This window comes from Anabrus simplex, chromosome 1, assembly GCF_040414725.1.
Source record: "Anabrus simplex isolate iqAnaSimp1 chromosome 1, ASM4041472v1, whole genome shotgun sequence".
Lineage (NCBI taxonomy): Eukaryota > Metazoa > Arthropoda > Insecta > Orthoptera > Tettigoniidae > Anabrus > Anabrus simplex.
The window spans coordinates 393,939,021-393,955,491 of NC_090265.1; the positions used below are offsets into that span (position 1 = coordinate 393,939,021).

General features: G+C 37.8%; 1 protein-coding gene across 1 annotated transcript in view; it reads right to left on the reverse strand.

Annotated features, from left to right (window-relative positions):
• Window positions 1–10,664, reverse strand: part of LOC136869021 (protein MMS22-like) — a 148,032-nt gene extending 137,368 nt beyond the window's left edge. The window contains exon 1 of the mRNA XM_068227118.1: window positions 10,382–10,664. Coding sequence (XP_068083219.1) covers window positions 10,382–10,504 — 123 coding nt within the window. The 5' untranslated portion in view covers window positions 10,505–10,664. The remainder of the gene's footprint in view (window positions 1–10,381) is intronic.
• Between the last annotated feature and the right edge of the window lie 5,807 nt (window positions 10,665–16,471).

Genomic DNA, 16,471 nt, shown 5'->3' on the forward strand with positions numbered 1-16,471 from the left:
GCCTACACAGTGGCCTGGTCTCTACAATGTGCACTAGCCATCTGTCTTGGTAGGTGTGCTAGTTACCAACTGATGAGTCCGAATTGGTACGCTAGCTGAAAAAAATTTCATTTCCAATAATGGACCATTTATATTGGAATTATGAATTTGCTCATTTAGGACAAGTAATTCAGGTTCCTATGGGAATGAAAATCTGTATCAAACACACATAATCCAAAATCATGTGTTTATTGCAAGAAAAATGCCTTGTATAATTTTTAAAAATACAGTACCATATAAAGTACGGTATACTACAATTATAAAGATAACTCATCTGCATTATTGTGCTCTGAAGAAGTCTGTAATGGTTATCTACTTTTGGTTGTTCATATGTTTCCTTACCTTGAGATGTATTTTGCTTGCAACAATAATGTCACCGTATTCAAACCCACTCTGTCCCATATAATCCAACAGAGTATCTATACACTGTAAAGCCACAGAATGAGAAATACTTTCATCACCTTCTGTTTCTTCACCTCACTTAAACTGTCAACATCACTACCATTTCCAGCACAGACATTAGCAATGTCTTCGTCACTTAACTGTTGAAAGCTTTGTTCACACAAGGCATTCAAAAACCATTGAGTTAAGTTATCCTCGTCAATTTCTTTGAACCCTTCAGCTTTCTTAACAAGAGCAAGAATTTCTTGAGAACTGTCTTCTTCGCGGATATCCTGTTCTTTTATCTGTGGTAGAATTTTTGCGATAGGATGCACGGTTTTACTTTTCCCCAGACTGTTGCAACTCCATGTACTGCATCCAATAAAGAATATTGTTTCCAGATATTTTCTAGAGTAACAAAACTTTCTTCCAGCAAACTTTTCAGGAGTTTGGATCTATAGTGTAGCTCACGGATGCAATAACGCCCTGATCCAAAGGCTGTATCAGTGCTGTCACATTCGGAGGAAGAAATCTGGCAACAATGAGTCCATTGTCTGAAATTAACAAACTTTCGTTTGGATGTGAAGGTGTGTTATCCAAAAACAGCAATGCTTTCTGTGGTAATCCTTTCTTTTTAAGAAATTTTCTTACTTCTGGTATGAAGTATTCTTGAAACCAACTGAGGAACATTTCCCTAGTCATCCGGGCAACCTTCAGATTGTAATAAACAACAGGCATGATTATGACTTCAGTCCCCCTTGAATAATGGGGCTTCTTGGCTTTCCCAATCATTACAAGCTTCATTTTGTGGTTTCCGGAGGCATTTCCATAGCACATGATTATAATGCGTTCTATTGAATATTTGTGTCCCGGAGCAGACTTTTCCTTTTCTGAAGCAAAAGGTTTTGCAGGAAGACATTTCCACATTAGCCCTGACTCATCAGAATTATAAATTTGATCAGGAATAAAATTTTCCTCTTCTATAAATTTCTTAAAGCTGCTGCAAAATGATGCAGACGCTTCTGTATTCGCACTAAGACGCTCTCCTTCCACCCTTAATTGACGGATACCGTGTCGCTGTTTAAATCTAGTAAGCTACCTTGATAAAGCATTAAAATCACCCTCTAAGCCTAGCACTTTATGAAAAAAAAACCTGGCTTTCTTGGAACACATGGCACCTGAAATTAGTATTCCCTCTGCTCTCTTCTGGTTAAACCATTTCAGGAGAGCAGAATCAAACTCCTAATAAGATGATGTCTTCATACTTTTCCATTTTGTAGGCGAGAATCATTATCGCAGTCCCTTGTGAAGGCTATGAGATTTTGTTGATTTTTTTTTTTTTTAATGTCTCGCACTGTTTGCACTCCTATTCCATAACCACTGGCTAATTTGCTTGCAGAGACTCCATTAACTAATTTCTGAATGATATTTAATTTTTTGGTTTGATTGTTAGCACTACTCATTTATGTTTTACACCAGATATTTTTTACACCACAACGTACTGTATCTTACTGTATGACAATCTGTTAATAGCTGTTGACCATTTAAGTGGATCTCTCAACGGAATGTAGAAAGCACTAGCTTTCCAGCAACCTTGAAATAAACCTACCCCCACCTCCTGACAGAACTTACACTTCGCTATTACAAAACAAGACAGGACAATAAAGAAGTCGTCGACCTGTCACTAAGTACTGTACTAAAAATAACTTACCCCCACTGGGACTACACTGCAAAAATATGTACGTGTATGTGTATGTGTGAACATGTGTGAACTATACTGCAACAATATTTACAAAAAATACTGTAAATTCAAACGTATTCAATTTCAATTACAGTACTTTTAATAAGGTGAAAACGCGCACTGTTAATCTGCAAAACAGGATAATCCACGGCCAGGTAATCAAGCGAGAGTACACTGTACTTTCAAAATTACATAATTTCTGTGTTTATTACTTGTAAGAACTCCATTTATCACATGTGATCTGTATTACATTGTCATTCATGGCAGCCTTTTAATACGGAGGTGGTTTCTTTTAAATAAGTGTATGCATGTGTGAATACTAATAATACTGCACATATCTGAACTTTAGGATAATATGACTTCTCATCCTTTAACAAGATGAACACCATACGACTAGTGTTAATTGCTGTTCAACACACCGTAGCCCTGTTTAGAAACTCTGAACTAAATTTTTCCTCAAAGCACTTCCCTAGATGAACAAATTTGAAGGTAAAGTTTCTTTTTTTTCAGAAAGCATGAATCTGAACTGTGTTTTTGTCTTTGTGACTGTGCAGAAAACTTCTCATGCTGTGTGAAATTGATAAAATAGCAAGCATCACCTTAGAGAGTTAGTCATATTTAAGAACACTATCTGATGTCATCTGCTCTACTAATGCCCACTGAACATCAGTTCTCACTTTTGCCAAGTCTGTTACATCTTCCATTGAAAGTTACAGAAATGGGAGTGCAATATCAACTGTCTTGTTTAAATGTTTTGTTTTACTAGTCAGAATGTTCAGAAACCTGTTTATGAAAAGTCAAAGGCTAGGAAATTTTGCTTTACTAATAGCAGAAATATTTACAACTTTTTCATTCACTAAAATATCTTTTGAATGGAAATTTGCAGTACCACACAGTGACATGATGCATAAAAACCACTTTCTAACAGACTTAAAGAATAGATCTACACACCTTTCCCCTGACTCTAAAGTCTCCACCAATGAAAAGATAAAATTCCCTGTCATCTGATCACAATCCTCTAGATTTGCAGGAGTATGATAATCTACACAAGGAGATAGAATGAGTATTTAATAATGTGTGATTTCATAATACCTGCCATCACATTTTTCAACACTTCATCTAAAACTGATCTAGCTGTAGAGTTTTAAATAATGTGTGGTTTCACAAATTTTGCCATCATATTCTTCAACACTTCCTCCAAAATTGACCTCAATAAGTGGATATGCAACATACTCGACTGAAGAGCTACGTTTGGAGAGAAAAAGGACAAAAGATTTATGTAAATTTGATGAAGGAAACATGAACATTTGTTCCATTGATGACTGGGTTTTCTTTTTAACTGAGAAGTGTGGTGAAATTTTATCACAATCTTTTCAGATGAACAAGACACATCTGCACTTTGTGCTTAGGAATTTTGTGATTCTTCAAAGTTCCCACATGAGAATCCTTGTTCACAATTTCACTTGTAAATAAATTAACCAGAGGGTCCCACTCCTGCAAACCTCTCTAAACACCCTCTCAATGATAACTCATCGAATAGGCACATTTCATAAGTGTTTGCGAGTCTTCAAAGTTTCCACCTGAGAATCATTACAATTTTTACTCCTGAATAAACTAATCAGAGCGTCCCACTCTGCAAAATCCTCTCTGAACACCTCAATGATAACCATCAAGTAAGCATATGTTCCAGAACATTTATCATCCCTGTGTAGTGTAAATTTTGAAATTCTCTGAACATTTCTTTCCTCTCCGCACTCTTTTCCAAATAAAATATTGATACCTTCCTCTACATTCACAGGCAAATTGCCCACTTCTCTACAGCAAGATTAATTAGGTGACATGGACAGTCCAAAATGACTGTGTTACTAACTTCCCGATTCAAACATCCTGCAACACCATTTTTAATAGTACCTTTATTGGAGCATTATTAGCACCAAGAGCTAGGCAGCTTTTTAATAGTATGCAGAATTCTTGAAAAATTGCGAGCAAAAGATTGGTATGTTAGTTCCAGTAGCATCCCCTTCTAAACTAGGCACAGAGAGTAGACAACTCTTAATTTCACTCAATTCAGGCCTGGAAAATGTTACAACGATGGAATATAAATTGCAGTCACTTTGACTGCTACCATTAGTAGCAACAGAACAATTTTCTTCCTTTCTTCCTTTCACATTTCTATAATGACAGCCATAGTTTTTGATCTGGCACACACAGAGCAATATGGACGTGCGGTTGGGGGCGCGCAGCTGTGAGCTTGCATTAGGGATAGTGGATATGAACCTCACTGTCGGAAGCCCTGAAGACGGTATCTGTAGTTTCCCATTTTCACACCAGTCAAATGATGGGGCAGTACCTTAGTTAAGGCCACAGCCGCTTTCCTCCCACTCCTAGCCTTTTCCTATCCCATTGTCACCATAAGACCTATCTGTGTCAGTGCAACATAAAAGGAACTTGTTCTGGCTCACCAATATAGTTTTGCAATTTCCAAATCGGATAATATTTTGCAAAACAAAGGATGAATTCACAGAGAGATTATGTTCTACGAAAAGTTACGTAAATAAAGCCTCAGAATTCATCACAGGATTTACACCTTGGCTTTTACATCAAAAGTTCAGTTTCTAGTTCCGTTCTACACACTATGTAATCTGTTATGTTTTGTAGTTCACACATGTTTGAATATATCACACTTCCTGCCATATGCCATTGAAATATCTTACCTACAGACAGTACAAAACATGAAAGTTGCTCCCTTTTTTCATTTATTCCAACACAGACATGCCTCATTATAAACACATCTGCAGCATATTTCTTTGACATTTTGGTGTAGAAATTATTACACATTTTTAGCACTATTTTATGTTATCTTTCAACATGAGCATTACTGCCTATCAGCTGGGGAAAATGCATTTGTTTCGTCTTCTGGATCCATGTGCTCATCTGCAAGTGGTATCAGACGCCTCTATTGGAGAAATATATATCGCACAATGAATGTCACTTTACAGCAGAAAAACACATGATCAAACAACACACACAACATCAAAGTTCAAGAAGCTGGATACAATACACAAAGACTAAACAAAAATAATTTGGAATGATACAATGCTGCCTTCCAAAGTTATTGGAACTAGTATCGACCAGCTATATCTCAGTCAACTATCAATACATGAGGAAGGCGCAGCATTTAAAAATAAAACGAGAATAAGTGAAACTGCCCTCAAAATAAGGATATCAGTCTTGGCGATCAGGAAATTGGGAGGAACAATAAAAATTGGGATAATTGGCATGTCTGATAATATATACTGTAATACAGGGTCTTTCACTCAAAGTGGGGCCAGCCGGCGGAGCGCAGCAGGTAGAAGGGCGAGCTGGTCAGACGAGCACATGGTAACTCACTAAGCTTGGGGCCGAGAAAGCGCCTGAACAAATCTCATGTAAATAACAAGTACACATAATAACACATAATCAAAGTAAAATAATTACTCACCTTGTCACAGAAGATGTAGAAAATGTCCTCCACCGGCATCTAACATTTCTGGCATCGTCTAAGGGAATTTTCATTCACACGTATTATGTCATCTACCGAGATAGCCTCAATTTCTCTCGTGATATTTTGTTTGAGTTCATCTAGAGTGTGAGGGTTTGTTGCATAAACCTTATTTTTCAATTTTCCCCATAAATAAAAATCGCAAACCGTAAGATCTGGGCCGAGTCTTGGTGGAAATATCCAGACTGCCATTCATTGTCCGTCAATTGTTCAAGAAATGGTATGAGAATGTCATACCTATATCTCTGCCCATTGATTGTGGTTTCAAAAAATATAGGCCGTATTATCCTGTGTGCAGTTACTGCCGCCCACACTCCCATTTTTACATCATGTAGGGGTGTTTCATGTATGAAATTTTCAAGTTTTTCTGAACACCAGTACCTGTTATCTTCTGACTTGAAATATGTCCACTTAATTGGAACCATGCTTCATCAGAGAGTATTATTAATTTGGATCAAGTACCCCATCATCAACACACTTTAAAACCCAGTTACAGAAATTTACCCTGCTCTCATTATCACATGGACACAACTCTTGAACAACAGTGATCCTGTATGGTTTCAATTCTAACATTTTTGTAGCTCGCCACGTGGTGGTAATTGAAATTTGTGTTTCCTGAAAAAGTTTTTTTGAGCGATTCTGTAGGAGCGTTTTAATATTTCCCCTACCTCGCTTGATTTCTCCTCAGTAAGTACACACTCTTTTACTCTTCGCTTTCTATCGAGAATCAAACCTATGCTTCTAAATTTGTTCAAAAGTCTTCTGACAGTTTCTTTACCTGGAATGTTTGCACCCAGGAATTTTCCAATATACCATCTTCTAACTTCTCTACAAGAATATGTCAATAGTATGTGTCGTATATGAAAATCTTTTGTTCTAATGTGTACGCAGTTTGAGACATTATTGAAACAATAGGCTTTAACACTTAGCAATAGCACGTTATAAATTTTTTAAACACAATAACAGTTAAACAATAACCACATACACGTCATAAAAAATAACAACTAACACGTACACACGTTGTTAACTTATAACACTCATAACTTAAAATAGGCTAATAACGAAATAACGAAGTCAACTTTAAATCTTTACAGAACTATTTAAAATAGTTTTACTTGAGTCCGCCTTGTCAATACACCTTATAATGATAGAAAATTATTTTACCATACACGTTTCGGGAAATCATCCATCCATTCCCTTCATCAGTGATGAAACATGTATGGTAAAATAAATAATTTTCTATCATTATAAGGTGTATTGACAAGGCGGACTCAAGTAAAAATATTTTAAATAGCTCTGTAATAGATTCAAACAAGTCAACAAGGGATCAAACTACCATATTAACCTATTATCGTTAAGTTTATCAACAGGAAGTCAACATTACTAGGCAAATCCTGCTTCGCAACCGTCTCAGTCTCAGGTCCGCGTTGTTATGTGCTCATATGACCCTCAGCTCGCCCTTCTACCTGCTGTGCTCTACTGGCCGGCCAGCCGGCCGACCTCACCTTGAGTGAAAGACCCTGTATAATCACGTATAAATAAATAATAATGTATGTGGCCTCCGGGAGGCCTGGTGCAGGTCTTTCGATTTGATGCTGCGAAACTAGAGGGCCAGGGCTGCTTCGAATCATGTAACAATAATCACCACCACCAGCTATCAAAGCACCACTCACTCATTAGTTCCTAAGTGCAGAGGTTGGCAGCAGTGACTAGCTGTTGACAACATCCTTCCCGAGAAGGCCGCGAGCATGTAAACAAACGACAGTCATTCCGCATGCAGCTGAATGTAGTGAGTACTGGGCTGTGAGAAGTAAAGTATTGATGCCTTTTTGAGGAGACTGAAGGCATGATAATAGCATGGGGAGAGATCAGGGCTATGAGACAGGTGCTCAAGTGCCTCGCACTTGAGTTGCACTTGAGTTGGTGTACCTTCTACATGTCAACCTTTGTGCTGTTGTTCAGTAATCATAGTATAATTTTTTGGTGGCTTTCTCTACACAACAAAAAGCTGATGACAAGAGGGAACAGTACATGAAAAAATAGAGCCAAGGAAATAGTTATAGTATTCAAAAAGAAATCATTACAAAATTTTGGAAATAAAGCTGGAAATAGATAGTTACATTTCAAACATTTACGGTAATGTACCAAGAAAAATGATGTAGGCTGAACTGAGCAATTATGGGATGAAGGGCAGATTGTTACAGGCAACCAAAAGCATTTATATTGACAATCAGGGTGCAGTGAGAGTTGACAGCAGAGTAAATTCTTGGTTTAAAATAGTTAACAGGGGTTAAACATGGCTGTAATCTTCCACCCTTATTGTTCATTAATAGCATGGTTCAAATATTGAAAGGTAAAATATGGCAGGGTGGGATTCAATTGGGTATAAAAGTGGTGGTTTTTTTTTTTTTTTTTTTTTTTGCTTTACGTCGCACCGACACAGATAGGTCTTATGGCGACGACGGGACAGGACACGGCTAGGAGTGGGAAGGAAGCGGCCGTGGCCTTAATTAAGGTACAGCCCCAGCATTTGCCTGGTGTGAAAATGGGAAACCACGGAAAACCATTTTCAGGGCTGCCGACAGTGGGATTCGAACCTACTATCTCCCGAATACTGGATACTGGTCGCACTTAAGCGACTGCAGCTATCGAGCTCGGTGGGGTATAAAAGTAGTAAGCAGTTCAGCTTAGCACAGTCCTAAAAAAAAAACTTACAATCAAATAACTTGGAACTTGAACAGTCCTAAAAACTTACAATCAAATAACTTGGAACTTGAAAAGAAATACAGGAAGTATTTATTTCCAAGACTAAGGTGATATTGATGCGGAAGAAACTGAATGCACAGGAATATGAAACTGGAACAGTTGGATCACTTCAAGTACCTACATAGGATTTGTATTCATTCACAATGGTATGCAAATATACGGACTCAAGATATCTTGTTCATAACCTAGAGGTAACACACATAAGAGTAGCAAGAATAATATATTGTTGGTACACAGAGGTGGTAACAATGGCAGCAAAGCATTCATAATGAAGATGTGAAAGCTAATTTAGGAAAGAATTTGCTGCATGAAGTTGTAGGGGAGGATCGGGAGATATCGGATGGCGGCTGGTGTCGGGCAATCACAGATGTCTTTGTTAGCAGCATGTGGCAGAACCTGTTTAGTTACTCACAGGTCCGCCTGCATGTTTGAAGGGTGGGTACATCCTATTCAGTCGAAAGGCAGGGTCGTTTATGAGTGGTGGTGTATTTTTGTCCTTTGTGTGATTTTCAGCCGGCATGGATATATTTTTACCAAAAAGTAGCAGCAACAAGGATAAGTTGCATTGAACTTCATGTACATTAGCAGAAACAGTATTCCTTACTCTGTAATACTATGGGTTTAGAATCAGTTTCTTTTTGAACGTTCTCGTTCAGTTCCTGTTGTTTCTTCAGAGAGTCATTCGGGCAGTATCGGACACAAAACTGGCGTGTGGTATTGGACATTATAGGTTGCAGTTCCTTCCAGGTAACTGATAATACCATCCTTTGTTTTAGGTAAACATGGAGAAGATACGAGGATATTGGGAAGAAAGCAATATGATATTAGCCGTGAATAGTGTCAGGGACAATAGAATGAGTATTAGAGAGGCCAGTTAATGTTCCTCTGTTCAACAAAAGCACGTTAGGTGATAGAATTAAAGCTCTTGATGCTGGTAAAGAGATTCCAATAAAAGTGTGTACGGCGAACAGTGAGACTTATCAGATAACATTCTCAGATGAAGAAGAGAATGACCTGTACATGCATATCAAAACCTCGACAGCCAGCTCATGCCACTCAACAAAACCAAATTTTTAAAACTTGTGTATCAATTTGCTGAGGAATTGAGAGCTGAACATAGGTTTAATAAAACTAAAATGATGGCAAGGAAAGGCCTTTTTTATGATTTTATGAAGAGGCACCAGCACCTCCGTTTGAGGACGGCTGAGTCTAGCAGCTTGCAGCGAGCAGTAGGCTTCAACAAGGAGCAAGTGGACAAATTTTTTGATAAATTAAATGATCTTATGACTAAATATTTGTTTAGTACATCAAGAATCTTCAACACTAATGAGTGTGATATTTGCAGAATGGCTAAAAGTTAATTTGTTTGTATTTTGAATGTGAAAAAAAATCTCTTTATGTTAAAAAAGATTGACCATCCAATACCAACCTCCATTTTTCAAACCTACGAAAGTGTAATGACTTCATAATTTGTTAATATTGTCTGTGTTTTTAATTGTGATTTAATATATTCTAGTGAGTACGTTTATATAAGAATATAGATGTTTATAAAATGCATTACATGATGTTTTTCCTAGTCCATAAAAAAATTATGACAGAAAAGTTAAACTGTCCGATACCTCCCGACATTCTCCTGCTTCAGTGGTAAATCATGTAAGGTGAATGGAAGAGGATAGGTTGCTTAGAAAAATAATGGACTTGACAATCTGTGGTCAAATGCAATTTTTAATGATTTCACGGTAAGAGATAAAGAATTGGATGATGTTTTAGGTTATAGTTGCAAACAGAAGGTTGTGAAAACACTTAGTTCAGAGTGAATGATGAAAGGTAGAACATAATAATGAGGATGTGTGTATATATGTATCTTTTCTTAATGTACAAAGACCATTAGCTTGAAAAATATGAAAACATACCTGATTGCCTTGTGTATTGCTGGAGAGATTTAAAATATAACCTGGAAGGCTAGATAATTTTTTTACCAATAATCTTAATGATTCCAGATTTTTCAAAATCTCAGGTGCAATCTCCTTTAGCATCCAAATATTCTCATCTGATAGTTTTCTGAAATGGTTTATTCAAAATGAAATAACAGAATAACATATTATTATGCTGAAATATTACACATAAATATTATGTAATGCTCTAAACTACAGCTGGGAAAAAAACAGAATTAATGTTACAGACACAAAATCATTTGAAGAGAAACCACTAAAAAGGAGACCCAAATGGACAATTTCCGAAGAGGAGAGAAGCTAAAAAATTAAGAGATTCTGGCAAGAGAAGAGAAAAGAGGCCAGAAACCCTCAAGTTCTATGCGGCCCATAGTTGGCTAAATTCGGAAACAAATGAAAAATAACAAACATATGTACCACAATTCAACAAATATGTGCTCTGATTAAATAGTTCATTAAGTAGTAACTTGGTGTTATATATTTAAAATAATTGCCTAAAACAGTAGTCATAATGAGTTATTACTACTATTTTAGGCCATTATTTTTCAGATTTTTGCAAAAATTTAATAGGCAGTATATTCAGTGTATTCACCTATCCAATTGTGCATTGTGCTAACTAGCCTCTAACAGCTTGTAGATTGACAGTGCAGTGGAGCAAAGTGAAGCGAAGTGAAGCAAAGCTAAGTGAAGGTGGTAGTAAATACATTCCCTTACAGTAATAAGTAGAATTGTAGTGTGTAGTTGGAAAACCAATATAATAATATGCTGAATAATTTAAGTATTTAGTTTTAACTACATTTCTATTGTTTTAGTTCATCTGTTGCACTTAAATGCAGTTTAGAAATCTACCATACATTTTATTAGATAGTCTCATGCTTAATTGCTGTGTAATTTCTTGTATAATACTTTCGATATTTCAGCGTTTAACGGCAGTTTTAATTTATGTTAGTGCATAGAAGGATATAATAATAATATGCTTAACTAGTGTAGTTATTTTATTAGTATACTGCTTGCTTTATAAATTGTGGATCAATCATTCCTTTAGTTCGATTTATGTTTATTTACAGAATTTCTCTTTCTTAAACTCTTGTTTACTTGAAAATGTGTGTTTTCATATTTCCAGAAAGAAGATTAAAGAATGGCTAGAGAGAGTTGCCGTGAGGTTTGGGTCACGTAGCCGTAACCTTGCATTCAGGAGATGGTGGTTTTGAATCCGAACATTGGCAACGCAGGTTGTTTTCTGTGCTTTCCCACTTTCACACTAGGTAAATGCTAGGGCTGTATCTTAATTAAGGCCAAGGATGCTACCATCTCAGTTCTATCAATTTCCCATCCTTGTGTCGCTGAAAATCTGATGAGTTTGTGCAACGTTAAATTACTAGCAAAAAAAAAAAAAGGAATGGCTAAGAAAGGTAGATGCAGAGACCGTGGGTGTGAGTTAGGGAGTATGAGAGAGAGAATTATGATTCTACAGGAGGGGAGGAGGAATGAAGGAATGTCTCTATCCCGCAGTGTACATGATATGGTAGGTAACAAGAGGCAGGAGAAGAAGGGGAGAAGGTGTGGAAGACAGGTGGGCTAATGTGTTAAGGGGAGAAAACTAATGGCATTGGAATGACTCACGTGAAGAGTTCAGGAGAGGTACTGGTAAGGATTCGGTACGAGTTATTGCAAGTAGAATAGCAGAGGAAAGAGGAAGAACAGGGAAGTGTTACAGATGAGGTGGGAGGAGGTAAGAGGACAGGAAGAGCTAGGAAAGGGAAATGTAGAGTACAAGATAGTCAGAAGGAGGTAGAAACAGGGTCATGAGAGTGAGACAAGGGAGGAGGTAATGGGTTCTGCAGCCATCAGGGAAGATAAGAGAGACGAGAAGGGAAGGGAATCTAATGAGGTGGGAGGGGTTAAGGCACTGGTCATGGGAGACTCACCTGTTAGACATGTGGGGAAAAAGTGTAGAGGAAAGGGAACTAGGGTAGAGTGTTATCCAGGAATTAGGATACGAGAGATGTTGACAAAAGTAGAAGGGGAGGAGGAAAGTAACGAGAAAGTGGTAGTTTTTAATGTTTGTACCAATAACGTAAGGCTTCGGCCACAGTGCAGGCAGCGAGCGGAGCGTTGCCGCTATCAAAAGTTGAGGAGTGGGTGACGAGGGAGTGTTGGTGTGGACATCCAGTGAGAGTAAGTAAGCGGCATGGTGTGCCCTCTGCACAGGGTAATTAGATAATGGCGGTTTCAAAGTTTTCTCGTTTGTCTTTGCTTTTAGAAAATTCTTATCTAAAAAGAAGAGTTTGAAATAGGGTCAGGAGAGAATCTGGTGTTCAACCAATTAATAAACAACGTGAAATGTATGGAGAATTTAATTATTTATATGGAGAACCAATGAGATTTCCTGATAGATTTTTCGAATATACTCGTATGTCTATTAAAACATTTGACTTCTTACGAAACAAACTTAAGGTGCGACTACAGAAGCAAGTCACCAACTTTCAGAGAGCCATCAGTCCTGTAGAAAGACTAATCATTACAATAAGATAAGGTTATTTTTGAATTAAATGTACAGGTACGTGCATTCTATAAGTTATGGTGCAATTGTGTATATAAATTAAATTGATTAGTTCTATGTCTCCGTAAATTTTTGTGGAAGAAATTAAATTGCATTCATTCAAAATACATGCAAGAGCTGTGTCCTACATGGCAAAGAAAAATAAATAAGAACAAGTTAGATTCTACTTAAATGTACTTTTCAATATTAGAAAAATATTAGAATATTATAAAAATGTATTAGAAAAGAACGAAAGTTACAGGGGTTTCAGTCTGTTTCATTTGCTTCGTGTCTATTTACTGCATTTAAAACTTCAAGCAAGAGTGTAGTTTGCAATGTTAATTTTTCCACCGCGCTTAAATTTTTCATATGCGGCAGGAGAGTTATTAAGAAACAGTAATCGGGATCACTGAAATCCTGTCTCTGCCATTGTTCTTCTAATAATATGTCCATCTTTTTTTCCTCAAGCTCCAGCACTTCTCATCGAATGGATCGATTTTACGCTTCCGGGCTGTTGGTTTTGGCATTGTGGTATCCGAGGACACATTTGTCTGTTGCGATACGTCCTCACCGTCACTGCCAATAGTATGTTCACTTTCCCCCACATGAGGGGCGCTTGATGGCGATGGCATCTCTCATAGGTAGAGGTTTCCCGTCAGTTCTACCGGGAAGAATGATATCTTTCACAAACATCATTGCATCGAAAAACGCCCCAGATGATTTTATGGTTTTTGCTTCAGAACCACTGTATGTCTTTGAAAGCTTCTGGAGTTCCTTCCAAAACTTGTCTTTCAAGTTTTTCCACTTGTTTTTTTGCCATGTCTCCTGAAGTAGAACACAGCAATAAATCATCATCATCGGATCGCCCTTCCAGCGAGCCAAGTAGGGTGTTTGAAAACGAGCGTCTTCCAAAGTTGCCTACTCAAAAAGATTTTGTTGTCCATGACAGATTCTCAACTGCATCCTCTTCTCTCCACGTCTTCCCTACGTTGGTCCAGCCATGTTCTTCTTGGTCTTCCAGCTAGTCTTCTACCTGTTATTCTCTCTTTTTTTTTTTTTTTAATGGTAACCTTGTGGTATTCGTTCTTTTACATTGCCCAAACCATTTAAGTTTAGATGACCTAAGTCTTTCCTCCATCGATTTATTTAGACCTACTGTATGTGGTAATTAATATAATCTTATATTAGCCCTAATGGCTTAAATTTTTAAAAAAATACTTAAGGTAAATTTCTAACACTGTTCTTATTTTCTATGTTTCTAGCGACAGGGATATCGTTTCGGTCATTAGCATTTTCCTTCAGGGTAGGAATATCTACGGTTAGTGTAACAGTGAACGAAACCTGGGAGGTCATCTGGAGTGAACTGGTTGAAGAATTCATGCCACAACCAACTGGAGAAAAACTAAAGAAAGTAGCCACTGACTACTATGAACACTGGGGGTTCCCTAATTGCTTCGGTACAATCAACGGAAAGCACTGTCAGATGAAGTGCCCTCCTAATTCCGGCTCCAAAAAAGCAAAATCACCTCCGTATAGGCCATGAAGACCCTTGGAAGAGTGGAAGGTAAAGCCATCCACCATTGTTAACCTCGGCACATGATGGGGAAGAGTGGTTAGCTCTACGCCCGGCCGCCTCTTCCCCCAGGAATTAACCTGATACTCATTTTTGGTGAAGGCTGGGTGAACCTCAGGGCCATATGCACCTAATTCCAGCTCTAGTTATTTCAATTATCTCAAATATTTCTCCATAGTATTACAAGGTGTTGCTGACCCAGACAAAAGATGTTTAAGTATTGAAGTGGGGTCAAGAGGAAAACAGAGTGATGGAGGCATGTTCACAACTTCCACTCTTTTCAATTAATTGGAAACCAATAATTTCAATGTGCCTAGTGATAAAGGACTACCGAACTCAGATGTAGAAGTGCCACTGATACTTCTTGGAGATGAAGAATATCCTCTTACCTCATGAGGCCATATCCGGGGAGAGGACCTAACGCCTAGAAGGGAAAGGTTTAATAAACACATCTAGTGCTCGAAAATGTGTGGAATGTGCATTCGGAATATTACGTGCTAAGTGGCGATTTCTGGATACAAATATTGACACAAACGTGGAAAGGGCCCTCACTCTTATCAAATGTGCTCGTGTCCTCCATAAGCCAATAAGGGAAAAGGATAGTGACAGTGATCTACACTATCGTGAAGTGACTCTACAATTTCCAGAAAATGAAACTGTCCGAACTTGTGGGAACTTAGATAGCAGGAACAACAGTTGCAGTGAATATGCAAGGCAAATAAGAGAGTATTTCACTGATTATTTCAATGACTTGTAAACTGTCTGTTGGTATCACCACATCATCATCATCATCACAAACAGAATTAAAACTGCAGGCTTAGAAATAATATACATTAATTAATTGCTGTAATTAAATAGATGGGCATATCGTAACTAACAGTAAAGGGAAACGGATAGAAATAAATACTGCTAAAACAATTTACACCAAAGGTTTCTTCCTAGTTGTAGCCTGATCAAATCTGTTGATAACCTCACAGAACACTGTTCTCAGTGTTAGTAGTACATTAACACTAGAACATTCATTTTTCTGTCCACAAGGACTTCTTTTAGTACTTTTAGTATTAAAATGCGAATTACATATCTCATTTAAGTACTTTTATAAAAGTCAGATGTGATGCCAAAAAACAAGTTTTCATCACAATAATATATGACAAAAAGATAGTAATATTAATTAAACAATGATAACTACTACTACTACTACTACTACTACTACTACTACTACTACTTGCTGCTATTGAATGACTGGTGTTGTTTGGTGCTCCGCGTATTTGCTTAATTAAGTGGTGTTTTAAAGGCTGTGTATGGATAAAATATATTGCGATTATAAGTGGAAGAGCTGCCTTCAGAACGCGGTAATATATCTCTTTGATGAGCTAAAGAGGCATCCCTTTTCTGACAAGGTAAATAAAAAATAAAAAACAAACCAAACCCCATGGCACTACAGCCCTTGAAGGGCCTAGGCCTACCAAGCGACCGCTGCTCAGCCCGAAGGCCTGCATATTACGAGGTGTCGTGTGGTCAGCACAACGAATCCTCTCGGTCGTTTTTCTTGGCTTTCTGGACCGGGGCCGCTATCTCACCGTCAGATAGCTCCTCAATTCTAATCATGTAGACTGAGTGGACCTCGAACCAGCCCTCAGGTCCAAGTAAAATTCCCTGACCTGGCCGGGAATCGAACCCGAGACCTCCGGGTAAGAGGCAGGCACACTACCCCTACACCATGGGGCCGGCGACAAGGTAAATAGGTCATTTATATTCCTTTAAATGATTTAAGGTTATGTTCTCAAAGAGAAAAGAGAGTAGAGGTACTGAGAATAGCAATGTCAAATCCAAAGAGGTTGAAATAGATGTAGAAAACCAAAGAGATACTATGTCGGATGAGGAGCTGGACGTAACCATGGAACTATAGAGTACAAAGACTACAAACTAAAGAGTA